The sequence below is a fragment of the Rhineura floridana genome, chromosome 6, assembly GCF_030035675.1.
Source record: "Rhineura floridana isolate rRhiFlo1 chromosome 6, rRhiFlo1.hap2, whole genome shotgun sequence".
Classification (NCBI taxonomy): domain Eukaryota; kingdom Metazoa; phylum Chordata; class Lepidosauria; order Squamata; family Rhineuridae; genus Rhineura; species Rhineura floridana.
Window position 1 is genome coordinate 44,471,773 of NC_084485.1, and position 27,432 is coordinate 44,499,204.

At 42.0% G+C, this 27,432-nt stretch overlaps 2 protein-coding genes across 3 annotated transcripts in view; both read right to left on the bottom strand.

The window, feature by feature from the left end:
• The window catches only part of MAP1LC3A (microtubule associated protein 1 light chain 3 alpha), a 44,464-nt gene extending 29,925 nt beyond the window's left edge, over positions 1-14,539 (bottom strand). The window contains exon 1 of the mRNA XM_061631629.1: positions 14,215-14,539. Coding sequence (XP_061487613.1) covers positions 14,215-14,254 — 40 coding nt within the window. The 5' untranslated portion in view covers positions 14,255-14,539. The remainder of the gene's footprint in view (positions 1-14,214) is intronic.
• Positions 14,540-15,890: 1,351 nt separating this feature from the next.
• Positions 15,891-26,324, bottom strand: DYNLRB1 (dynein light chain roadblock-type 1). Of its 2 annotated transcripts, none has more exons than XM_061631631.1 (4): positions 26,223-26,324; positions 24,007-24,082; positions 19,007-19,174; positions 15,891-16,338 (listed from the first exon to the last, which is right to left on the bottom strand). In XM_061631631.1, exons 1-4 carry the CDS (start codon positions 26,223-26,225, stop codon positions 16,295-16,297), a joined length of 291 nt encoding a protein of 96 aa, XP_061487615.1. In that variant the 5' UTR covers positions 26,226-26,324; the 3' UTR covers positions 15,891-16,294. The 2 variants fall into 2 exon arrangements, with proteins under 2 accessions (XP_061487615.1, XP_061487614.1); XM_061631630.1 differs by lacking the exon at positions 26,223-26,324 and adding an exon at positions 25,915-26,071.
• Positions 26,325-27,432: the final 1,108 nt, after the last annotated feature.

Consider the following 27,432-nt stretch of genomic DNA (forward strand, 5'->3'; position numbering starts at 1 on the left):
ATAAAATACACACTTTAGATACATTACTGCTATATGAAAGAGAAAACCAGGAAACCTTGGCAAAGGCCAAGGTCACATCCACATAATATGATGAAGGGGAAATACATGGCTTCCCCAAAAGAATCCTGGGAACCATAGTTTGTTAAGGGTGCTGAGAATTATAACTCTGTGTGAGGGGTATGAATTTTTGTGGGATGCTGTGGGTTTAGATGTATGGTATAGATGGGACCCCAAATAATTGGGGAGAGACTACCAATGGTTTAAAGCCATGATGAGACAAACCTTGGCAAGAGCCTAAGCAAGCAATATCTCAGTGACACCACTGAACAACCAAAACTATATGGTAAGTAGCTGAATCTTACCACTTCCTTTTCAGAGTAGAGGTATCACAGATGGGTAGTGTTGGAGAAGGGTTGCCCTCTCTGTTACACCACCTGGCCACTCTTAAAAGTCTTCAAATAGCCCAGAGAAATCTTTCAGCAGCATTAAAACATTATCAGTTTTTTAAATTCTGTTGCTGAAGATAAAGTGTGGCAATCCTAGAGAAACATGAAGAGAATATCCACGCCCAGCTCAGAATTGTTATGTTGTCATTTTCCAAAAGGCAACTCTCTTGCCCTAATCCCATGCCAATGCCTCAAATTTAACACAAACCTTTGAATATGGCATTAATAGGGAGGAATTGCTATTATCTGTCAAGAATGCCTGGTTTGTAAGGTTAAAAACTAAAATGGTTCTGAGGCAAGGAACTGTGGAGGAAAACATCTTGCCTGAAATGTGGCCTCTGAGAAGGCTGTGAGTTTGCAGTTCTCACAGCTAAAGCTAGGTAATTAGGCTACAAGCAAGAACACCTGCTTATCAGTTGAGACTGGTACTTCAAGGCCAATTGGCCTGGGAAGGTTTGTGAGTGTGTGACCATTAGGCACGAAAGTTTCAGAAGGCTTATCATCCAAAAGCCCCCTGATTGGCTAATTAATTCCTGGCTGTTGCTGGGCATTTTCTCATAAGAATAGGATTCAGATCTTAGCCTTTGCTCCCTAATGGTTGTTGATGCTACCTATGTGGGGGTTCCATATTACATCTGCTATCCATTTCTGGGGAGGTGTGGAACTGTGATGTTATTTTGTTTTTTTACCCCTACTGTAAGTATAGATTAGGCTAGACAGTTCTGTTATGTTTGTCTGTGACTGGAACTCTCTGCATTTTACCTGGCCCTCAGGTGTGTGGGTTTTAAGGAACTATTTTGCTGCTATATTTGTGCACATATTTTATTTAATAAAGCAGGGGCCACCCACCTTTTTGGGCCCATGATACACTTGCAAACCTGAGAAACAGTTCTAAGCCCCCAACCATCCCTCACTGCAATCGCATACGTACTCCCCCTTCCCTGAAATTAGGCTTGGAAAAGAGTGTTTCAGCTTTTTTCCAAACCTAATGGTCAGGATCTTCCTGGACAGTGCAGCTCGGGAGCTGCAATCTCCAGGAAGATCAACACTCTCTTTCACACACACATACACAACAGTTAGGCTTCTTTTCAAGCCTAATGGAGGTGGGGCACAGCTGGTTAGGGAATCTTTCCCAACTGTAACTCCCTTCCCAAAACCAACCCTTCCTCATTGCTATTTGCCTTGAAAAAAAGCCTTCTAGTGTACTTATTATGAGGCTTCTTTCAAGCGCAATTGCAGTATAGGAGTCTTTGTGGTGGCGGTGACCACCTCCAAAATGCCCCTCTACACTGCAATTATTTCTATTGGCTACAACAGATTGCTTTTTTCAAGCCTAACTGTAGCAAAGGAAGTAACAAGATGAGAAGGGTCCTCTCAGGGATGCTAGGAAAGGCTTCAGTGGGTGCATTACATGTGCCGGGGTGGGGAATCCTAAAACAATCTGGTACACATTATGCACAACCTGGACTCATTTATTGAATTTGTATCCTGGTCTTCAAGTCAAAACATTTCATGCTATTACTAAAGTGCACTGAATATATTTAGAGGAACTATAGCTCTGAATAGGAAATAATAGAAGGTAAATAACACAGAAAGGATGTTGCCTTCACACCCTATTGTTGTGCTTCCTAAAGGAATCTAGTTGGCCACTGTTAGAAACAGGATACTGGACTAGATGGACCCTTGGCCTGATCCAGCAGAGTTCTTCTTAGCGTATTACGGCCAGGAACCTAGAATACAGATGAATAACCTGTGGCTTTTAACCCTATTTCAGGTGGTCAGCCTAGTATGAGGTGGGTAGCAAGAAGGGAAAATGGAGGAAATAAGGTGGGAGAGAGAGAGAGAGAGAGAGAAGTGGTAGAGAAATTATTTATTTATTTATTTATTCATTTTGTATCCCGCCCTTCCTCCCAGCAGGAGCCCAGGGTGGCAAACAAGGCACTAAAAAACACTTTAAAACATCATAAAAATAGATCTTAAAATACATTAAGACAAAAGAGTGTTAAAAACATTTTAAAAACTTTTTAAAAAGGTTAAAAACATTATTAAAAACATATTAAGCAAATCTGACACAGACACAGACTGGGATAGCTCTCAACTTAAAAGGCTTGTTGAAAAAGAAAAGTCTTCAAAAGGCGCCGAAAAGATAGCAGAGATGGTGCCTGCCTAATATTCAAATGGAGGGAGTTCCACAGGGTAGGTGCTGCCACACTAAAGGTCCATTTCCTATATTGTACAGAACAAACCTCCTGATAAGATGGTATCTGCAGGAGACCCTCACCTGCAGAGTGCAGTGATCGACTGGGTATGTAAGGGATAAGACGGTCTTTCAGGTATCCTGGTCCTGAGCTGTATAGGACATTGTACACCAAAACTAGAACCTTGAACTTGGCCTGGTAGCAAATGGGAAGCCAGTGCAATTCTTTCAGCAGCGGGGTAACATGTTGGTGATACCCTGCTCCAGTGAGCAGTCTCGCTGCCGCATTTTGCACCAGCTGCAGCTTCCGGACCAACCTCAAGGGCAGCCCCACATAGAGCACATTACAGTAATCCAGCCTGGAGGTTACCAGTGCGTAGACAACAGTGGTCAGGCTATCCCAGTCCAGAAACAGCCGCAGATGTCTCACCAGCCAAAGCTGGTAAAAGGCACTCCTAGCCACTGAGGTCACCTGGGCCTCTAGCAACAAAGATGGATCCAGGAGCACCCTCAGGCTACGGACCTGCTCTTTCAGAAGAAGTATGACCCCGTCCAAAGTGGGCAACTGACCAATTATCCGAACTCTAGGACCACCAACCCACAGCGCCTCCGTCTTGCTAGGATTCAGACTCAGTTTACTGGCCCTCATCCAGCCCACCAACGAGTCCAGGCACCGGTCCAGGGCTTGCATGGCCTCCCCCGATTCAGATGTTACAGAGCAACAGAGCTAGGTATCATCAGCATACTGCTGACATCTCACCCCAAAGCTCCTGATGACTGCTCCCAAGGGCTTCATATAGATGTTAAACAGCATGGGGGACAAGATGGTACCCTGCGGACCCCACAGCCCAGCTGCCAGGGGGCCGAAAGACAGTCACCCAATTGCTATTCTCTGAGAACAACCCTGGAGATAGGATCGGAACCACCTTTGGCTCCATCTCCACCCATTGCAGTTCTGCAGTCCCTGACAGATTATTCCTGAGGAAATGTGGACCTCAACAGAAATAACGTCTGCCCACCCCATTTCAAAACTTTTACTGTATACTAGGATTCACTGAGTTGGAGAAAAAATGATTTTACGAAAGATGAGACCTAGATTTCTGGCCAAATATTTTGCACTATGGGGTTAAAAAAACACTGTTATTCAGCAGGTGTGCTAGGATCTAAGTTGTAGGAGTGTTTCAGATGCCCACAAATTTCACTGTAAATTTTCCTCTAGGAAAATATTTACTTGACCTGCAATCCCGGGCGCAGCTGTGTGTGCAGAAGTCCTATTACAACCAGATTGCATGCCAGTAATTATATGCCAGATCACAACTTTATACTGGAAGAAAGAAACTCAAGAGAAAAAAATATATACAGTCAAGCTTCTGAAAGCATGTTATGAGGACACTTTATTTTGGTCTTTAAAAATTACAATTATTCAAACCCTTTATCAATAACAGGCTCCAGGCATTATTATTTAGACTGAGGTTATATAGCATAATAGTTATGAGTAAGAAAGTTCCTAGTTCAAAATTTTATCCTAGGTATGAGTTTACTGGATGGCCTTAAGCTAGTCATGATCTACTCATCTCAGGCTGGAACCCTATGCCCACTTAATCAGAGAGAAAGTCCCATTGAACTCAGTGGAACTTACTTCTGAGTAAACATGTGTAAGATTGCACTCCAGTATCCCATTTCTAATATAAGGAATGTTTCCCAAGCTGTGGTCCACGAGCTTCATTCTGGTCATCCACAGCATGTCTGCATTAAATATTCGTGTTGGTTTTTAATTATATTTGTATTGCTTCTTTTGTTTCTTATGTTGTATTTTATTGTTTTACAGTTCTGGGGAATGCAAATTCTTAATACAATAAAATACAATATAAGAAATAAACACAGCAAAAACAAAACAATCATACAGCATCTAGCACAGTGCATTACAATTGCTACAACAGGCAGAAAAATCATTAAGTAGTCCACCAAGACCATCAGCAATTTTTAAGCGATCCATGAGAGAGAGAAAAGGAACCACTGATATTGGGGATATTAATGCTGGTTTAGCCTACAGGGCTATAGTAAAGATAACTGAGTGAGGTTGCTCATGTAAAGTGCTTCAGGTCATTAGGTAAGGCACTATATAAATACTAAACATTGTTTATTATTATTTTATTAAGCTCTGCCCACATGGCTTCATAGAATTATGTAACATGGGGAGGAATTGTTGTCAGAAGGATGCACAGCAACATGAAAGGTGTTGTTCTGCCAGGACCACATCTGAGCAATGAAGCCAGAATGTAGCAAGGTAGGGCTCAACAAGAAATAGGCAAGGCTAGGACTGGCATGGTCAACATTCCAACTCAGGCCCCATATTCCTGTTGCAATAGCTCAGTTTTCACTTGCAATACATCAATTGTATTTTCAAGGGCTGGTTTATGCCTTGAACAAGACTGGTTATTTATACGTTATGACAACATACTTCTGTTACATATTTTGGAAAGTTGCTCACTGAGCATTTGAACACCTTTTAAGATAGCTTAACCAAATTTTGCACGATGGTTCCTGAGATAAAGGAGCAGATTTTGATCTATGTTGGGATACAGTTGGACATCATTTTGAATCAAGATGGTGGACAGACGATTTCAAAACTGCACTGATTTTAAACACTCATTGTTTGGTTTCTTAGAATTCCTGAGCAATGCCAGGTATGAGGCTGCTTGTTATTTATATAGCACCAACTATGCACATGACACTTTACGAAAAACAGGTCTGACAGGTCCCCCTACCGCCAAGGGCTTATACTCTAAAAACAGGCACAAGGGAAGCGACTGAAGACGTTGAGGGAAACAGAAGCAGGGGTAACATTATGAGATAATGTCAGGTACATATACTTCCACTAAGTACATATACTTAGTCACATTAAAGCGAGAGGGCTAGGGAATTGTTCCATTCCTATTCTGCTTTTCAGCTTGACAACAGTTCTCCAAGTTGGCTGGCAATAGGCAAAAACTAATATAAATGGTGGAGAATGATGAAGGCTTTACTGGTAGTATAAACAAATACAAAATAAAATATCTGGGTGGTATTCAATGCTAGTCCTACTCAGAGGCTGTTAATGGACATGCTTAACCTAGATTCATTAATTTCAATGGCTCTACTCTGAGTAGGATTTAGTTGAATACAACCCTCAGTTCCCTGCCCCCAAGGAGCTTATGATTTCAAGTTTTGACTGTAAAGAGAAATAAACATGGTTGTACAGGAAGCGAAAAACAGACCAGCATTCTACATTCTTCAGGGGAGGCTCTGCTCTATGTTCTATCTCCTGCTGAGTTGCAGTGAGTGGTTACCTAGGATAGGGCCTCAAGCTCTGAGCCCCCTTTTGCCTAGCCTCACAAGGTGGCTGCATTATGAGCCCTCTGAACATGCTCTGGGACATTAACACAGTGTTATTCCAACAAGCAGTTTTTTATTCTTTGTTGATGCAATACAGTTATCTTCTAGTTTTATTCTTGTTTTAGGTTTTAATTGTCTTTTAGCCATCTTGAGGGTCTCCACTTGGGAACAGAAGGTGGGATACAAGATTTGTAGTAAACAAATGGGGGGGAAGGTGAGGCAGGGACAGCACAGTCTTCAGTTATACACACTTGTACAGTACAATCCCACATAAATCTATTCATAAGTAAGCCCCATTGAATTCAGTGACACTCCCAAGTGTGTATAGAAGTGCAGCCTTTTGACTATACTGCAGTTGGAGATGAAGGATTATATTCAACTAAATCCTACTCAGAAATGACCCACTGAAATTAATGAACCTAAGTTGGTAATGTTTATTACCTTCAGCGGGTTGACCCTGAGCACTGAATACCACCTGAAGATTTTAAGGGTGTGAGTTAAGCAATGGCTTTTGAACAAAAAAAAGTTCTGATTAAAAAAAAGCCTTTCTTAAAACTGTGGAGTGAACACAGCAATTTGTTTTCATTTTGTACATGATAGCATCCATTTTACTGCTTGCCACATCTTCCTCCTCTCTTTTGTTTTCAACCTTGTAATTTTCCATCAAGGGACTTTTTGATTCAGCTTTTATGTATTATGCCAGGCAGAATGCAACACCCTGACTTGTCATGGGTCGTTACAAGGGAATGGAGGCTATGCCATTTCAACAAACAACCTTGGTGACTCTCATCCCAGAAGACAAAGACAAATAAACACGACCAAGGCTTTTTAAAGCGTGAAAACAAAGAAAATCTAAGAAAAAACAGGAATTGTGGACTGTATCCAAAATCCAGCCATAAAAGGTAAGCAAAAAGGAGGAAAAAGTGGAGAAATAAATGCAAAATATAGGCGCACCAGGTTTGTTTGTTTTTAAGTAAAAGAAGAGAGACTACATAGGCTGCGGATACCATACATTTAAAACAGACACCATATATTTAAAGCATATTATTTCCTCCACAAAATCTTGGGAACTGTAGCTTCCCTCTCACACAGCAACAAATTCCCAGCACCCTTAAGAAGCTACACTTCCCAGGATTATTTGTGGAAAATAATGTGCTTTAAATGTATGGTGTGTACACAGCCTTTGAAAGCGGTGATATAAGACACAAGGAGATTCTCTCTAGGAATTATACATTCATTGTCAACAAGCTTTAACTGTGGTACATGAACAGACGGAAAGCAGCAGCAGCTTCAAATGCTTTGTAAACAGATATTCTCATGACCTCCTTGCTTTCCAGGCCCATTCCACTGCCGTAAACTCTGCAGGGTCTGAAAGGGCAGAAACCAGGAGAGCACTTGACCCTGAGGTATTTTCCTGAACACACTCTACTGGGCTTCTTAATCCCGTTTTGAGGAGGAGAAAGAGGAGGAAAAACATGATGCGGGGAGGAGTTACTTTTCCCAGAGAAGCAACAGTGGCTTTGGCCCAATGCAGATGGCTGGCTGACACCCCCCCCTTCTTCTCAGAAAGTATTTAGCAAACCAGTCAGCTGAGGAGAGAGCAAAAAGGGCATGTGGAAAATAAGCTGAAAGGGACACGTAACAGTTGCAGCTGCCTTGCCTGACCTTGCCATCCCAGCCCCCTGTGCCTCCTAGGCTATTTTAATCCTGTTTGCTTTCAAATGGACAGATGGATGGCTAGGATTGGAGGGGGGGCATTGGCAACCAGGCCAAGCACACCGCCTCCCATCCACTGGCATCTGAAGCAGCTGTTCCCAAGTTCACAGCAGGAGCTTGGGAAGAAGCCACACTTCAGCTATTGCTGGTCCCCCCTCCCCACTTTTCTGGAGGATGTCGGCAGCTTTAGAGAGATGATGGCATATACACAATACAGCAGTGACGAAGTCAAATACCTGCTAGCCACAAAAGACACGTGCTATTTTTGTGCTTACTATTCATTCTCGATTGGGTGCGTTGGGCAATGGGCGGGTGAGTAAGTGTTTTGTGATGACAAGCTATCCAAGATGTATTCAAGACTCTGGCATGTGGGAGAGTCAGTTCAGATAGTGTTATGAAAGGCACAACAGTGCAACACATAATTGTATCATTTCTATAGTGGCTTTTAAATGTGCCAAGTGCTCTTTATAATCTCTCTTGTTTGTCCTCACAATGCAATTCTGTGAGTTGGGTCACAAGTTTGTCTCTTTGCACTTTGGCCCTGCAGTTGCCTCCTCCGCCTTTTCCTATTTGTTTATTAACTGCAGCAGGTGGAAATTCAAAAGATGAAGCTTTCTTTTACAAAGCAATGGTGCGTTGGGAAAAGCTATTTCTGCACAATTTCTGCCCATTATAATCTGTTAAAAACACAACAATGTGGGGTTTTTTTGGGGGGGGGGTAGAGCTGCATCACAGAACAAGTCTGTCCCCACAATGACAGTTATTTGCTTAAGGTCTCTTCAATTTATAGCTAAGCTAAGATTTTAACCCAGGTCAAATTGCTGCACCACACCAGTTCAAAGCAGGGCTGTGTCCTCAAATGTGTTTGCACAATACTTAGAGCCAAACACTACCAAGGCAACACTGTCACAGAATGACAGCACTTGAAAATCATTCCCTGAGCTTGATTAGAAATTACTGGAGACGGGTTCCAAGAATAATTGAAACTTTCTTCAGATCTCGCTAACATACCACACACAGTAACCCAGAGAGAAGTGGATTTCAAGCACAAAGTGAAGTCCGTTCTCTATCAAAACAAAAACAAAACAGTCAAGGGATCCAATCACAGATCTGCAGTAGTCGCATCTGCTTTGGCCCTCAGATAAACAGTACTCAGATAACAGAATACTAATGACTTGCATTTCCTGAGGTGGTTTTTCTTTACCTAGTTTCTGGTTACACTGCATGAGGTGATTAGGAAACCAATCCAAATCCCAGTCATTAGTTCACTGGATGCCCTCAGTCAAAACATTCATCTCAGCCTCAAATTCTCTATCAATAAACTGGGAATGAGAGAGATAAACATAATTGATGTGAGGCTGAAAAATGGTCTGTAGCCACTTGCATGGCTCTTTGTGGTAAGAACTGCCCCATAGGGGATCAGACAGGGTAGCTTTAAAAAAAAAAAAAAGCCAGTGTGGTGGAGTGATTACAATGTTAGACCGGACCTGGGAAACCAGGGTTCAAATCTCCACCTGGCCATAAAGCTTGGACCAGTCACTGCTTCTCAGCCTAATCTACCTCACAGGGTTGTTGTGAGGATAAAAACAAAAAGTGGGAGAACTATGTACACCACCTTGAGCTCCTTGAAGGAAAGGCGGGATATAAATCAATAATAAATAAAAATAAAAGTTGGTGAAATGATTTTGGGGAAACATCTTAACAAAGGAATGTGTATTGAGGTGGACAAGTAAAAGATCGGGGGGGCATGATAGGGGGCTATTATTATTAACTGTATTTATACAGGGCTGCCCAATAACATTGTCTCTGGGTGGCTCAAACATGAAATACAATTAAATGCAAGCATGATACAAGTATCACTAACAACCCGCTGTCTCAACAGTTCCAGCGGAGATAAGAATAAAATCAGATGACACCACCCATCCCCAAATAACAATGGTTTTCATTTCTTTAAGTAAATAATAATTATAACCAAGGTATGGGAAATGCCTATTAGCCATGATGGCTATGTTCTACCTCCACTGTCAGAGGAAGCATGCCCCTCCCTGAATGCCAGTTGCTGGGAATCACAGGTGTGTAGAGTGCTGTGGTGCCCAGATCCTGCTTGCAGACTTCCCATGGACATCTGATTGACCACTGTGAGCACAGGATGCTGGACTAGGGTAGCTATTGACCTGATCCAGCAGTCTCTTCTTATGTTCTTATGAAAATAAAAAGTCTTCACATGGTGCCGGAATGACCTTAAAATAAGGCACCAGGCAAGCCTCTCTGAGAAGACCATTTTCCTGGTTGCCACCTATCTTACTTTATTTGGCAGGAGAACCCAGAGCAGGGCCTCTGAAGAGGATCAAATCTCAGGTAGGTATATATAGGAGTAATCTTTCAGGTATCCTGCTCCCAAGCCATTAAGGGTTTTAAAATATAAAATCAGCACTTCTGAGACCAGAAATGGACTGGAAGTTTATAAGATGCAGTCCAGCAGTTTTGGATTATGTACGATTGAATCCTCACACAGCCATGAAGCTCCCTGGGTGACCTTGGGCCAGTCACTGCTTCTCAACCTCAGAGGAAGGCAATGGTAAACCACCTCTGAAACCACTTTACCATGAAAACCCTATTCATAGGGTCGCCATAAGTCGGAATCAACTTGAAGGCAGTCCACTTCAGTCTTCCACAGTCTCAAGCAAACATAAAGCACTTATTTCCACAAAGACAGCTGAGAAAAAGAGGGGAGGAAACCAAGACTCACTGAATACTACATGAAATTTAATTAGTCTCATTTTCTGAGCTATCACTGCCAGTTTCTGCTTCTTCATATTTATCATCATCATTTATCAGAGGGACTTCTAAAAACTGAAGGTTTGCCCAGATTGAAGTTAGCTTCTATACTCTTTCATGTGTCATAGTCCAACATTTTTCAATTTTGGGGGGCAACAACAAAAGCTATGGAAAAATGAGACAAACATATTTTTCAGATTTTTTTTCTGGGCCTTCACTTCTCTGCTCATGAGAGCTAAATGAAACTTCCATGCTGAAGGAAAGGTAATATACCTCTGGTCATCAGATGCTGGGAATAATGGATAGGGCTGTTTTCTTCAAGCCCTGCTTGTAGGCTTCCAAGAGCCCACAAGCACTACCTACGCTGTGGGAAACAAGATGCTGGATTAGACAGAACTTTAAAAAGCCATTCTGGATATCCATGAGATTAATAATTAATCATCATTGCCATCAATAGCCTGTCCCAGCTATCAAAATATTTGCAAAACAGTTGGAGAACACCTGGAGGGCAACAGAAAAGATGGTAGCACTATCTTAGGAGCTGGATAGATGCAAAACAATATTACAATGCATTTTCTAAAGAGAATAAATCTACACATGAAAATAGTCATTTTTTTCTAGCCAATGAGTTGGCATCTGAAATAAGAGATCTCCTTCATATGACAAAAGTGGTTTTAACAAAGGTATAATCCTTTAAACAAAACAAGAGAGACTATTTCAGCAAACTTATCTCTGCAATCCTACACACATATACTTAGATCAAAGTCTAATTGATTTCCAGACGAGAGAGGGAATGGATGACTAGAAAACACCATTTTGGGGACACCAGAGCCTAGACTGCTGCTTTCACTCAAAGATGAATAATATCACTCAAAGATGAATAATAGAAAATGAACAAGGACAATATGCATATTAGAAGAAAACTATTGATCAGTCACTGAAATTTTCTTTGATGGAATGCAAACCTGCCTGGTAAATATTCTTTTTTAAAGTATCATACATAAGCAGAAGAACTGCTCAAGGCCAAAGGCTCCAAAAGCATTCAACTGATCAAGCAAGTTATTTGAATGCCCATGCTGCTGTAGATGAAGCAGATGAACCGTAGCGCTCTTGCACAACTCCAGTTTATCACAAAAGGCTTCTGAAGGAGAACATCCCAGTGGACTCTTGCCTATCCAAATTCTGTGCTCTGAACTAGCTTTGTAAGTTAAGCATGTGTTCTTATTTTACATAATTTATTTTGCTTTCCCATCATCAGGAATTGGAATGTGTTGGCAAGAGCCAGGTAAGCAAAATTAAACATTAGGTAGTTCTATTATGTATCTGTATTTTATATCTTGCGATTTTTGTTGATTATTGTTATTATTGTATGTTGTACACCGCCCAGGGAGCCATTGGCTAAGGGCGGTTTATAAATGAAATTAAATAAATAAATAAAATAGATTAGCTATAGAGGTTAGGGATAGGAATCATGGGGACGAACAAGGTCACTGTGCATGGCACTCACCCCCCTGACAAATACAAATCCTGTTCATCTTCCTAGGCTTCTGAATTGTCACCAGATATTGTCCACACATTTTAAAGTTCATCTTACAGCATTCATAAGGACTAGAAACTTTGTTTTATTTAAAAAATGAACAGTTATGCAGATATGTGAAAAGAGTAGAGTAGGTTTTCAGCACTCTTTATTTAGTTAAAAGAACTTCCCCTCTGAAAGACAGTGGGAGCATACGACAACCAACAAACTGTTGAAGTATTAACATCAAATATGTACAGATCTAAATGAAATCCGTAATTAAAGAAGAATGACAATCAAAGTGAGGTGGGAGTTTTTTGAACACACATTCTGGAATGTGTTTTACAGTTTGAGAAAGTAGTTTTAGGGTAGTGAATGTGTGTACAAACCAGGAGAGTTTCATCTTCCTTTACCCTCAGGAGTCTTTCAGCTGTCCTTGATAGGAATGGGGATGCTGGTTTCACATGGAAAACCAACTTAAAGTACTTGTACCTATTCCTAACCATCATTCACTCCAGGGCATCTGCCCAATTCCAACCTTCTTGGGCTAGAAAGCAATATGTTTTTTTCCCTTCCTTTGGTTTCTGCATTGTTCTAATTTTTTAATTATTATTAAATATGTTCTGCAAAAAGGAGCAATAATTCAGAGAACATGACCATTTACAGACACAGCAGATTACCCAAAAGCCGCACACTGATTTTCCTCTGCTCGTTAATCACCATATAAGAATGACAAGTGGGAATAACAAGCACTTTGAATACAGGAGATGGGACCACATTTGCTGCCTTGGATCCCACTGGATACAGGAAATATTTCCACCAGAGGGGGAGTGAAATGGCTCTATTCCAGCACAGCTCCGCTCCCAAATGCCGGCCCCCAACAAAACACTTGGCTCTTTCTAGGGTTGGGGGTTTCTCTGGCACTGGGACTTGCTTTCTAGCTCTGTGTTCCAAGCCCCCATCATTGCAGAGGCTAGACCACATGAACGTTTTTTTCCCCTCCTCTTCCATTTGCAGGCATTACATCACCACTAGGGCTGGACTGGGCTGCAGCAGCAGCTAATTACCTTTGGCTTCCTTCCTGCCTCTTTGCCCTCCCTGGCTCCGCAGCAGGAAACTTGAATGCTAAAGCAAAACAAAGAGAGTCACCTGGCTACCTACAGCTTTGAGAATGGCCCAAAGCGAATTTATCTTCTGGTCTGGGAAAAGCTACTATCAAGAGGGGGGATTTTTAAAAGGGTGGAACCTGCAGCGATTTGAACTCAGAGTTTCAAGTTGGCATTGGAAGCGGGGGCAGGGGGCAAAGGCACAAAGCAGTTGGGAAGAGGAGCTGTCCCTGGCATTATAAGTACTGCTCAGCTCTTACACACACACACACACACACACCACACACACACCTCAATATAATGAGGAAGAGCAATACTGTCCCACAAAACGGTTCGAAAGAGCAGGGAGATACTGCCAGAACGAAAGCAACCTGTCCCATCTCTGGCCATTAAAGCTGTTTAGTCATCCAACACACCCCACCAACCCTAGGATGTTCCCGTCTCAGTGTTTACTTAACAAAAATAGAGATGGCATCTTTATGAAAAACATTACAAAATATACTGCGCTTTTGATGACCGAAAGGCACTTTTTGGACGGGAAGAGCTGGAGGGTGGCACAAACGGGGAGCACCTGCCCTTAATGTTTCCGCGGTCCCATCTGCACTCCCCAAACTGGCATAGCTAAGGTCTTGCCCTAGACTGAGATTCAGGAGAACTGAAGGGAACAGAGATTTAAAACCTTTGGGTGGGAGGGGCACCCCAAAAGGTGGGCACGCCTCCCTCTCGGTTTCTTACACCATTGCGCCCTCTCCAGTAGCATAACTCACCCTCACAGGGAATACTTTGGCGAGGAGGGGGAGACGGGCGGGCGGAGAAAAAGGAAGCACCCTGGATTTAAGGGGGGGGGAGAAAACAAGCACCTTCAGCCCCTCCACTTAATCCCACAGCAGTGTAAATGCAGATAGCTCCTTTTGTGGCGCCGCCGCGGCTGAACATTCGCACAGCCTACAACGGATCGGAGGGTAGGTAGGACGACCCTGATACGCGCGCCCCTTTCCCACCCAGCCACCGCGGGCCCGGGAGTTGATGCCTCGTTCGGTCGCTCTGCCTCTCTCCCTCCCCCCCTCCGTAGGGACTTACAGAAGCTCCGCCTCTGCTTGAAAGGCCGGTCCGAAGGCATCTCGGCCGGAGAGTGAAGGGGAGCAAGAGCGCCGCGACTCAGCGGGGACTACAATCTCCGTGGACCGCAAAGATCCCGACAGGAAAGGGAAGGTGGCGAACTCTCCAGAGCCGCCTGTAAGTCTATTAAGGCCTGGTAGACAGCGGGCAGCAGTTGCCTGCGGGGAAACTCGAGCCAGCCGACTGTCGCTGCTGCTGCTTCCTCGCCTGCTGCTGCCGTCGTCGTCGTCGTCTGCCCCCGGCTGGACGATCCACACCGATTCCTGAAGCTGGCAAAGCGGCAGTGACTTCATCGGCAGCCTCCTTAAAGGGGAGGCGCACGGTCCCGCCCCTTCTGCAGTGCGGCCTCATTGCTAGGGGCGCACCACGGCCAGGCTTGGGCAGCCCTTGGTGGTCTTTCCGCTCCAGACCTCTAAGCAAGGAGGTTGAGCTTCACGTGAAAGGAGCAGCGCAGTCGCAGAGAATGCCACAGAACATGTGCAGAGTATATATTTCTATAGCGAAGGAGTAGTTCGCACAGCCCCCCTGCTCCTACTGAAGCGGGATTAAGGAGGAGGAGGGTGTTTGAGGTAGACTTGAAGCCGACTTCTCTATCCTTCTCTCTATACAAACTGAAGATTAGCAGGGGCTCATTTGGGACTTCTGCTCAGTTGTTTTGTTTAATGCTTCCTTTCAGCTTTGAAAAACCACAGAAATTATCCAGATCCAAAGCATTTCAAAATCAAATTCAGAGGGATCCAAAAGGTCTTCCCCCCCTTTTATTCCTGTATTTAATATTGACTCCCATTTCCCACACCTCACATAAACCCAGCAGTGGAATGTGTGAAGAAAAATGGCACTGAGCATGCAAAGTGCCCTCTTACCACTGAACAGTCATGCACCTTACATGTGTGAGCACAGCAGGAACCAAAGCAGGGCTTCCAAGTCAGAAGGAGCTTGAGGTTAAGGCATGCTTATTTCATTTTTATGAGCAAGTGGGCCAAAGGTGATTTACAATCTCTTCCCTCCTCCATTTTACCATCACTACAACCCCCTGATCTAGAGAGAGATCATGAATTCTAGGCCAAAGTGACTCAATGAGCTTCAGGGTTGAGAAATACATAACAAACAAACAAGATATAGTCCAGGGGAGAGCAGGCTAAACCTTGTTTTGCATCATATGTTTTTTTACTGTTCTTATGTGATTTTGAGCTGCTGAATCCAAATCCGAAAAGTGTCACTCTGAGAACCTTGGGGAAATTTCACAATATTACATTTAAACCTTGATTTTAAACCCAAGCTCTGCTTCATATCCTCTTTTGAGTGTTTTTGGCTGACTGAAATGTGTAGTTCAACTCTGATAATGCCTGTTACTTGCCTGGATGGAGGACAGTGCGTGTAAAAAGTAGCCTACTATACAAAAGATAAAATTTACATTCCCTACTCTGCTCACTTTTGCCTCTGGCCCCGCCTGACGCTCACCACTCATTTGTGCCCCTCAGGTTGCCTTGGCCTATCCCTCTGCCTCACCTATTGCAGAGTTACTAGCCCCCAGCTAGACAGGTCCAAATGAGTAGTACAATAGGCTGTACTACTTCAGCCTGCAGGGAGAGTGGAGATTTTCTGAAATCTTTAAAAATGAAAGGATACACACCCAGGATTTTAAAATTATTTTAATCCATTTCAGAAGAAATAGCCTCTTTCAAATTTAAAGTTTCAAAATAAAAACGATGCAAAAGGAAAAACTAATTTATAGTTAGAAATATTTCAGATAACAGTACTGTAAAGTTAAATTCCAAAGAAATATTTGACACTTAAAGTGAGCCTGATTTCATTGTTTGTCTTCATCTAGTTACATTTTAGTCATATTCATCTAGTTACATTTTAGTCTTTTGAAGAAACTCCTTGAATCTACATTTAACATTTGAAAACATAATTTATCTCAGACATTATTAATGTGGCACAATCAATTAATTACTAAAGGCTTTTTTGGACATTAAATAAAAAATATACACTTCAGTATAAGGAACTGTTCATCATTTTGTTTAGGGAACTGTAGATTTCACTCTGTTGGATTCTGAATGACAATCAGGAAATAGTCCTTATCTGCAAGAAAATAAACAAGTTTAAAAATGTCATCTACTGTTAACGCTTATTCAGACACAAGTATTCTACACCATAGCTCAGTGACAGATCACATGCTTTGGATGCAAACGGAACCAAGTTAACTCCATTGCATTTCCAGTCACAAAGACAATACAGGGCAAAATAGATCAAGAATCTAAAAACCATATTCAGAAGTAATGCTTATGCATTAAGAGCAAAAGAAGAGACAGCATCATGTTTCCCAAAGTGGCCAACCAGATGCCTACGGGAAACCCACAAGCTCTTCCACAACTGTTACCGAACAACTTGTATTCACAGGCATACTGCTTCTGATCCTGAATTAACACTTGAATGGGGTTGAGCCAACTAGCGATGCCTCTGGTATTGTGCAAAGCGGCTTGCCCCATCTCTGGCTCCACGCTTTCAGCACAAGCATCTGCAATGAAGAAGCTCTCACTCATTCAGGTGTACATGCAAAGGAATCCACAAGATCTGGAATACTGCACAATCAGATCATATGGGTGCCTTCTGCAAACAGCTTCCTCACTGAAGACACTAGATGATGTGAGCAAGTTATGTAACCTACTCCTATGCAGAGTTAAGTGTGCCTAAGCCCACTGAAATGCATTCCTAACTCATTTGAGTTGTGAAATGGGGCATGTCACCAAAAATGGATGGGATTATAATGTAACAATGGTGACTGACAACCCCACCTACTTTTAATAGTTAGCCCTGTCTGCATTCACCATCTAGGCAACAGCCTTTGCAAAAATCAGATCTAATGATGGATTTTGCCCTTGTTTTATGAGCAGCATTTCAATTTTATGCTGTTCAGCAGCATGGTATTATTTCTTAATGATGGAATATAATTTTTTTCAAATAAATAAAATTAAATAGGTACATTGCACAACGCTAAAGAATTCTTGGCTCCACTATGTGAGTGGATGAACTCTTGCTTTTAAACAAGTCCTTCATAACTGATCAGTAGCACCTAGACGATCTTATACACACAAGGTGAAATAGGAGTAGAAGTTCAGGATCATTAGAACAAGGCTGCAGTTCTATGCAATCTTCTCAATAAAATATGCGCAGGACCAAGTTGTTATATTGTTAAGGATACAGTATATAAAATCCCCATATTCAAAGTGATTTGAAAACCTGAAGGAACAAGGTCAACTGCTGCCAGGTCAGATGTTTTGTCCACATTGCATAGCGTTGTCTACTCCAAATAGCAGCAGCTCTCCAGGGTCTCAAGCAAAGATATTTTCTATCAATTGCTACCTGTTTTGTTTTTGAACTAGAGGTGCCAGGGATTGAATTTGGAAACTTCTGCAATGCAAAGCAGATGCTCTACCACTGAACTATGACTCTTCCCCCAAGTACCAGAAATCTTGACCGCTACACAATATTATATCTGAGCAAATATCAGTCACATCATGCTACGTTTCATATGACAGAAGGAAGTACCTAAGTGCATACTCTCTTGTATATATATTTGACATCTTGGCATAAGTATTCTCTTAATCACAGGCTTTTGAGACCACAAACGTTTTAACTCCCATACTGCCTAGACCTACTCTAATAATGGCAACAGTGTAGGTTCATTAAGATAATGTATAGCTAACAAAATTGCTCTTAATGGATATCATACAGTCCAGGCCTAAGAACCACCAAGACACGGCTATAGAAAAGACATTTCTCATTGCTGCTTTGGACAATACTGAATTTTTTTTTTGAGTGGAGAGGCGAATCACATTGCAAAACTTAGATGATAGTGGAGTTAACACAACAAGATTTAAACAAGGAGGAGCTCCAGTTATATCATATTCTGAATTGAAGGAACCAGGAAAAAATTCTGAAGTCAGGCAAAATATTTTAAGCTACAATTAATTCTAGAGATGTTTGCATAGTATAGAGAAGGTCCCAAAGAATGGCCACTATGTGACTTATATACCTGCTACTCTGAAATGAAGCACACATAGGCTTAGATTATATCTGGATAAGAAACCCATCAAGAACCCCACCCACTGCCATCTAGAACCCACTATATACATATTCATTCCATAGACGTAAAATATGTGTGTATCCCATGTAAAATGTTACATCTGAATCAAATTCCACTTTGGGATTCTAATGCTCACTTTCATGGAGCCAGTCTGTGAAGACCCTGAACCCCAGGATTGCTACCATGGGATTTATTTTGCTATGCTGCTAGCAGGAGTTGGGTTTCTCTTGCCATATAATAGCTTTATCACAGATGTGGACTATCTTCATCACAAGTACCCAGGTACAAGTTTCCTCAATATTTTAAAACTCTAAAAATGTAGATTTAGGCTGTTTTGCTGGACTCAGTCATTCTAGCATGAGACATTCATCACTCTTTGATACCTGCTGAAACTAACAGCACAGTTCTATGCATGTCTTTCTCAGAAGTATTCTTTGGACTTCTCCTGTGCCCATCCTACTTCTCACTCACATTTATTTATTTATGTATTGACTACTGTAAATTGTAAATTGTATTGTTTTAATGATGTATTTTGAAGTATTTTGAAGTATTGATGTATTTTATTGATGTATTGATGTATTTTTATATTTGTGTTCTTTTGTAAGCCGCCTTGAGGGCCTTTTGGCCGAAAGGCGGGGTAGAAATAAACAACAACAAGTTTACCTGGTGCAACCATGATCTCATTTTTCTTGGAGCGAATCCGCAAGAATGTGAGGTCATTCTGGGGATCAATATCTCGCACGGTGCCCCTTGCCTTCATTATTAAGTTGTGCATTAAGCCTGCATACTGCATCGTGGTGGAGTTATCCATGGTGCTTTTGACAGGAATACCTGCAGAGTGCAAGAAGGATTATGTGGACAAATTAGGCAAAGACATTATTTGATATGGGAAACTTAGTCTAGAACTTGGATCATCACTAAATATTGCTATTAAACCCCTTACATCTATGGTGTTTTAAGTAGCAGTTCACGTGACAGTGGTATAAATGGTGATTCACGTGCCAAAGCTTTTTTTTTTAATTGAACTTTATTTCCAATTCAAGCCAGACTTATTGTATAGTCATGAACAAACTAAATACAACAAATCAAAACATAGAAAAACCATAGTAATATTCCACATATACAATAATCGAAACATTTCTGCCACTTAACCAAAAACACTCTCTCTATATAATTACATTCTCTAAATCCTACATAAGTTAATTTTGCCATCAACGCATACTTCCATATTTTATCTTACCAATGTTTTATTGGGGAATTATCGACACTCTCCACTTAGCTCCATATAATATTCTAGCAGCAGTAAACAGATAAGAAACCAGTTCTATATAGTCCTTCCATACTAACCTTTCTAATAAAAATAACACCGGATGAAATGGAATCTCATATCCTAAAATCCTAACTACATGATATTTAATTTTCTTCTTAGTCTTAGTCATTTCACACTTCCACCAAATGTGGAAGAAACTGCCTCTTTCTTACTGGCATTTCCAAAAAACAGGTGGGTAGTTTTTATTTATTTTCAATGGAGTCATACACCACCTGGACATGATTTTATAGCAAATCTCTCTTATCCCCAAGTTCAATGAAAATTTATGCCCAATTATCCATAACTTCTCCTACACCTCCTTTGGTATATTTTCCCCAACGTCCTGGGCCCATTTCACCATATATTCTTTTACTTACTCATGTTCTGTATCATACTTCATTAAGAGATGATATATCTTTGCCAGTCTATGTTTGTTTGTATTTCATACAGCCTCAAATTCTGTGGTTTCTCTGATTTGATGAAGTACTCTTATATAACCTTAAACTTTAGATCTAACTTGGAAGTATTCAAACCGAGGGTCATTGCCTTGCATCTGTGTCTTAACCATATGCAACCATTTGTCCTTGATTTACTAAATCTTGCAACCTAAACAGCTTAAATCATTTCCGCATTCTGAAACTCAAAATATCACATATTTATTTATTTATTTGTTTATTGTATTTGTATATCCAAAATTGATTCAATAGGAGATGACAAAGCTTTTAATTCAACAGCTTGGTGTATGAAAAAAGCTGTTGCTGACCAAATTTCTTATAATATGTAATAATCTTGCCTCCCATTGATGAATAAGCATCCATACTAATAGAAAGCTTCCTTTCCGCCATTTTACAAACCACTTACAAAACCACTACCAAAACGAGAGAATAATAAAACAGTCATTGTTCTATTGGCAATTTCCTAAGAAAGCCTGTAAGGCAAAGGATGGCATTTGGCTAATGATTTCACTGGAAACATGCCGCACCAATATCCCTGTTGATACCTGAGGTTATAGAATTTTTTTTAATAGCATGGATCATCTCTCTCTTCCTGTATATATAAGTATCTCTATATGTATGATGAGTGCACTGATAAAATGTCTTCACCGGAGTTGGCTGTGGAGACCTTGTCCAAGTGCCTGGAATCCGTGAGTGGATGGATGGGAAGAAACAGGCTGAAGCTCAATCCTGATAAAACCGAGGTACTGCTTGTGGGTGACAGGGGAAAGTTGGGTATTGTTGACCTGGAACTCAATGGGGTAAGATTGCCCCTGAAGGATCAGGTCCGCAGCCTCGGGGTTATTCTTGATTCCAAGCTGTCCATGGAGGCTCAGATTTCGGCAGTGAGCCGGGCAGCTTGGTATCAGCTACACCTGATACGGAGGCTGCAACCCTACCTCCCTGCTCATCAGCTCCCACTGGTAGTGCATGCCCTGGTCACCTCTCGACTGGACTACTGCAATGCGCTCTACATGGGGCTACCCTTGAAAATGACCCGAAAACTACAGCTGGTACAAAATGCGGCGGCCCGTCTGCATACAAATAGCCGCCGCCGTGATCACATTACGCCGCTGTTAGTTCATCTACACTGGCTTCCAGTTGCTTTCCGGGCCCAATTCAAGGTGTTGGTATTAACCTTTAAAGCCCTATACGGTCTCGGCCCAGTTTACCTGAAGGAGCACCTCCAGTACCACCAACTTAGCCGCCTGACTAGATCAGCCACGCAGGGCCTTCTCTCAGTACCACCAACGAAAACAGCTAGGTTGGTGGGAACTAGGGAGAGGGCATTTTCAGTGGCGGCCCCCACTCTCTGGAACTCCCTCCCGTTCGATCTTCGACATGCCCCTTCCCTGGATGCATTTCGCCGAGCATTAAAAACCTGGCTCTTTGGACAGGCCTTCGGGACCTCCGGGGTGGGCTAAGCTTCTTATCACTATTACTGAATGCCCATTGTTTACATACTGTTTTATGCTGTAATTTAATCCTTTATTGTCGACTGTATTGTATTGCTATGTATTTTAAATTGTATTTTAAATTGTATTTTACTGGAATTTAATTGTGTACGTCGCCTAGAGTGGCTTTGGCCAGATAGGCGACACAAAAATTAAATTATTATATTATATTATTATAATGTCATGTTTTTATTTTATTTTTTCTAAAAATAAGTTTCTGGGGTGGTATTCAATGCTAGTCCTACTTAGAGTAGACCCACTAAAGTTAATAGACATGGCTAACTTAGGTTCATTTACTTCAATGGGTCTGAGCAGGACTTGGTTGAATACAACCTCTGATGTTTTAGTCTTTTGAACTTTGGGAAAGGGGTCTCTCATGGTTAAAAGACATGTAACATTAACAATTTCAGTACAACATTTAAGATATCAGAGCTTGGAAAAGTTACTTTTTTGAACTACAACTCCCATCAGCCCTAGGCAACATGGCCACTGGATTAGGCTGATGGGAGCTGTAGTTCAAAAAAGTAACTTTCCCAAGCTCTGAGATAGATATAGAATTACCACATTATTCCTCTACTGAGGCAACATCATTCTTTAAGAACCCAAGCAACTTGTTGAGAGCTAACCTACACAATATAATCACAGAATGAGAGTGGCGACAGCCAAAGCAAATATGCATATCAATGGCTGCATATAACTTAAAAGTGCACATCAGTTTCATGAACTTGGGAAATTACATTCTACAAGTGGCATACAATGATGCACTTGTGATGCAATAGCTAGCATGCTCAACTTGGACTAAAAATGATCAGTACACAATGAGCACACTTGCGAGCCTTGCGTGTTCAAAGTATTCCTTCAGTAATGAGGGATAAACACTTTACTTTCATTTTTTTTAAAGTGAAGGCCAAAGTAAACATTATGATCCATAACAGGACAGTGTGGTGTAGTGGTTAGAGTGTGGGACTGGGACCTGGGTTCAAATCCCCCACTCGGCCATGAAATTCACTGGGCGACCTTGGGCAAATCACCATCTTTCAGCCTACCCTACCTCACAGGGTTGTTGTGAGGATAAAATGGGGAGGGGGAGAACCATGTTTGTACGACACTTTGAGCTACTTGGAGGAAAGATGGAATATAAATGTAATAAACAAACACTGCTGCCGAGGACTCAAAATCTGATTGAATTGAAGCATTGATGCTTGGGGTGGCAATGTTTAACTCTGCACCGTTTTACCAATCAAAACTGCCTGGACTCAAAAGTTGCTGCTAGAACTAGGGGATGGACATAGGGGAACTTGTATCACCTTACACACTGACACTGGAGGGCTAACTGCTGCTTGGATAGAGGGAAGACGGAGATCTGAGAGGGTAACCCTGAGATTCTCAGGTCCTAATAAGCCTCACACAGCACTAAGCAAGCCCCAACGATTAGCTGACATTATCTAAGACATCAGTTGTAGGGCAGATGGGCAAGGCTTAGCCAAAATGGCCTGGTGGGCCTAATTCAGCTGCGGGTCAGAGGTTCCCCACTACTGAAATAAACCACACAGAATGCTTTGGGAAGGGGCACATTCAGCAGCATTACAGTAGGCAACATTATCCCAGTTTTTAGAGGAAAATGCTAGACTGAATGTCCATGAACAATGCTCTGTTCCAGCCTTTCCCAACTAGTGGGCCACCAGATGTTGTTGGACCACAACTCCCATCTTTCCTGACCATTGGCAATGCTAGCTGAGGCTGATGGGAGTTGTGGTCCAACAACATCTGGTGGCCCACTAGTTGGGAAAGGCTGCTCTATTCATTACGAATACTAAAGTTGTTTACTCAGAAGTCAAGCCTTCTCATTTCAATGGGACTTATTCCAATATAAGTGTGCTCAGGATGCAGCTTTAGCAGTACAGCAAACATTTCTAACATCCAAGTGTGTTTCTTTAACCCAGGGGTGTTATCTGGCTCTTGGGACTCTCCCCAGGCCACACCTCCCTCCCCAGTCCCCTCCCATGCTGGTCCCGCTTTGTGCCCTCGAGCGATTTGCCTGGCTGGAATGTGTCCTTGAATGCTGATAACGCCTGTTACTAGCTTGGACGGAGGATAGAGAGAGGTGTGCAAGTATGTGTAGGAACTAGCATATTATGCAAATGTAAAATTCACATTCAGGGCTCTACCCACCACTGGTATGTGGCCTCTGGAAGGTTGCTCAGAAGGGAATGCGGTCCTTGGGCTGAAGAGGATTTCTCACCCTTGCTCTAACCACTAATTAATACGGTCACCTTTCTTCTTCCAAGCAGAAAGAAAAAGTGATGTACAGAGAGAGAGCGCGCAATTTAATTTGTAAACTAAGTACTGGGTCTTATGAGCCGGAAAGAGTAGCTTTCACCAAAAACAACCTTAATGGCAAAATACCTTCTGAATTAACAATAATGATTCCTTGGACCCCCTTTTGACTCTGAATTCGCTTCAGCGTTTCTTCCACCTCCGCCTGGAAGAAAAAGAAAATATGCAAGCATGTCTTGAGAGATGCAATTTGTTTTCAAATATGGCTCTGTAATAAGACATTTGGAAAGAGAAGAGGGGTGAAGAGGATTCAAATAGATACATCTCATACTCCAAGCACAACTATCTCCAGCGCCACCATATAATCAAAGTCAGCTTAAGCTTTTCTTAAGGCCATAATTTTCTGCCATCATTTGGAAATAAGCCCCAGGAAGCCAGAAACTTGTTTCCCTTTTCCATTCCAGTGCCTTTGCTTATCACACTCAGACCTCAGACAAGGCAGTACAACGATAGTGGTGAAATCCTGGCTCATCTGCCAACAAAACTCCCACTGTCATGTTACAACGAGGGCCTCTTCACACACAATTTCCTATATGGAGAGTGCCTTCATGCAGGAAGGTATCTTGCAGAATGCAACTTGGAAAGTGTAGCGCAAATATTTATGAGCATAACATGGCAAGTCAGCATGTGTAGCTAAACATGTAAATAACATGTAAGCATGAAGTCTCAAGATCCTGACAAAATGGCATGTATGCATATGCTAAAAACTTTGGGCAGTATCCAACTAACATTCCTTCAGCGCAAGGATTTCTGCTTGTACAATACAATACGACTCTCTCCCCCTCCTGGTATGTGCCCTGAGCTCTCCCCATATCTGCTCTGGAGGATGAGAGAAACCACTATAACAGATTTATGGGGTGCACAGGGGAAGGGGGGAAGTCTTATTGCACAAGTGGAACTGATGGAACCCTGACTTAACACTACTTTGGATACAATGAATTTTTGTTTAAGCTTGCCTATCCAGACATGTCATTATATGATTTACAGTATGTTTTAAAAAACTGCTGATTTTATCCATATTTTAGAAATTTTATGTCTACTTGTTTTTAAAGTTTGATTTTATTTTATTCCTATATTGTATATTGCTTTATGTAAACCACTTAAGAGGTTTTTGTTAAGAGATATATAAAACTTTTTTTAAAAAATAAATGGTTTGTTTGTTTATACACACTACACATGCACAGACACTCCCTGCAAATCAGGGTAACACTGTGTGCTTCTGATGATGTGGACTTACGCAATAATAATTTTGTAAAGTCTTTCAAGTCCCACAAGACACTTTTGTTATTTTGAAAAAAATGAGTTCAGAGCTACCCACCAGAAGTTTCTACCCATAGATAATTTTACCAAGATAGGGTCACACCTATTATTAGGCAAACTACTTCATCTCTAAAGGTAGGAGGACCATGGCCACAACCACATGGAGAGCCTCTGATTATTAAATGAACCGGTACAGTGGCCCAGATTAAACCATTTGAAGCCAGAATGAAATGCTTCTGCAACCTCATCATGAAAACACATTGCAAACTACAACCAACAATAACAAGTGAGACTAATCTGGACTAGTCATTGACTCAAAAGTGTAAATTGTTATTGAATGGCATATTAATAGGTAATTATGCCCACATTTTATTCTGCTATTTGAAAAGTCAATATACAAACTTCAGAGCCACAAATAACTCTTTGTTAACCAGGAAGGGAAGATAACTATCACTCAGTGAAACAGAGAGAGCAACATTGGTTAATTAACTGTAAAATTCCCTGCTCCTTTTCCTTTTTGGAGCTAGCTTATATTCAGATTAACTCTAACCACAGTTATCTTTAAGTAAGACTAAAACACCATTAAAACTGCCTCAACCTCATTCACTTCAATTAGGTTTAAAAAAACTGGCTTCAAACACAGATTTTAAAGTCTGGTTTAAAGGAGTTCTCCCAATCTCTTAACAATGTTTGAGGTCAGAAAAGTTCAGTCTGCACCAAGTCTCTCAGGAAATAGTGGCGATCTGGGGAATGGAATAGCTGCGCTCCTGTAATATTCATCTTTTGATCCCGATTCCGTTGTAGGCTGCAGCTGGCGGGCCATAAGGTAAGTGTGGGTGTGGCGCATCCCCAGGTGACAGCAATGTCTGCGCTGGCCTTTTCCAAAGAGCTGACCCCACCCAGGAAGGCTCCTCTTTCCCCTCTCGGATCCTCCCGGGTCTCGAACCACCGCCACAGGCTGTTCCCCTCCTCCGTTCTCAGAATTCGGCAGAGCGCGCCCCTTCCTCTGTTGCCGCTTCACTCACCATGTTACAGGAAGGAACACAGACCAAAATCTCCAAATAAAGGTACACCCCCAAAATGGTACCACAACCTAGTCGCAGTAACCATGCGCGCCTGCGCGCCAGTCTCACCCCGCCTAGCAAGCCGCGAATTTAGCCAATTAACAGATAGAGAGAGCGGGTTCTCACGGTGAGGGACCATGTGTCATTTCCCGCACCGCCTCCTGTCTGGAAACGTTCTGTGCAAAAAGAAAGAGAAAAGAAGAAGAAAAACGGGTGGGTAAGGAGTGTAGTATTGAACCTCTCTACGGTAACACAGAATGGATGGATCTGTTGTAACTTCCGGTGTAAAGGAGGAAAAGGCGGATGCCCAGCGCAGGCAGAGGAATCAGTGGGACCAGCTGAGCAGATAAAAAACTGAGCATGATTTCGGAGCTAAGATGGTGAGGATCCAGGTTCAAGTTCTGATTCATTTGAAGCTCATGGGTGTTAATGGGACAGTCTGTCTTTCCTTTTCTGGGTGGCTGAGAAAATAAAATAGGAAATTGGACGGGGAAGGACCATGCTACCTGTTCCTTCAGCTACCTGGAAGAAAGGTGGGATATAAGTATGAAGAAAGAATGGAAGGAAGAGTTAAGCCATTTAGTGCTTACACAGAAGACTGACTTAGAAGAACAAGCAAGTCAGCGTTCTGGAATAAAAATGTTTTCAAAGCATCTTAAAAGGACCGGGGGGGAGAGCTTATAACAAGTTTCCCCAGGGAGGCCGTCTTGGTGCCGCTGAAGAGGAAAAAAAGAGTCCTGTCTCTGGTACTCAAAACAGATCTAGATTTAAATGGAGATGAGTCAGCAGAAACGCGGGCGATTATTTTAAAGGCCCTGTCGGTTCATATGGACAAAGGCAGTGCTTCAGGTAACCAGGATCCAGACCCTTTAAGGCAGAGACAGAGAACCTGGGTTCTTTCAGCTGTAATTGGCTGACTGGGATTGATGGAGTTCAAGAACATCTGAGGGAGGCAGGTTCCCCTCCCTCATTTGGGGCTTTAAAAAGGTCAAAATCAACCGCTTAAAATGTGCTGGGAAACAAACTGGTATCAGTGAAGCAACCTTAGAACCCCTACTATGCTTAAACAGTCCACTGAAATTAAGGGTGTCACAGGGACCAAACAGCAATACAAACAGCTCTTTCTGCAGACTACACACTTTTTTTTAACAGACCCAGAGAACTCCACCCC

What these genes read in the sequence shown, in the direction of transcription:
- DYNLRB1 (XM_061631630.1), bottom strand. Translation starts at nt 25,977, where the DNA reads ATGAATATTACAGGAGCGCAGCTATTCCATTCCCCAGATCGCCACTAT. An exon ending in CATTATTGTTAATTCAGAAG is followed by an intron (nt 19,175 to 24,006) that starts GTATTTTGCCAT and finishes TGCACTCTGCAG; the next exon opens with GTATTCCTGTCAAAAGCACC. An exon ending in TGAGATCATGGTTGCACCAG is followed by an intron (nt 16,339 to 19,006) that starts GTAAACTTGTTG and finishes ATTTTCTTGCAG; the next exon opens with ATAAGGACTATTTCCTGATT.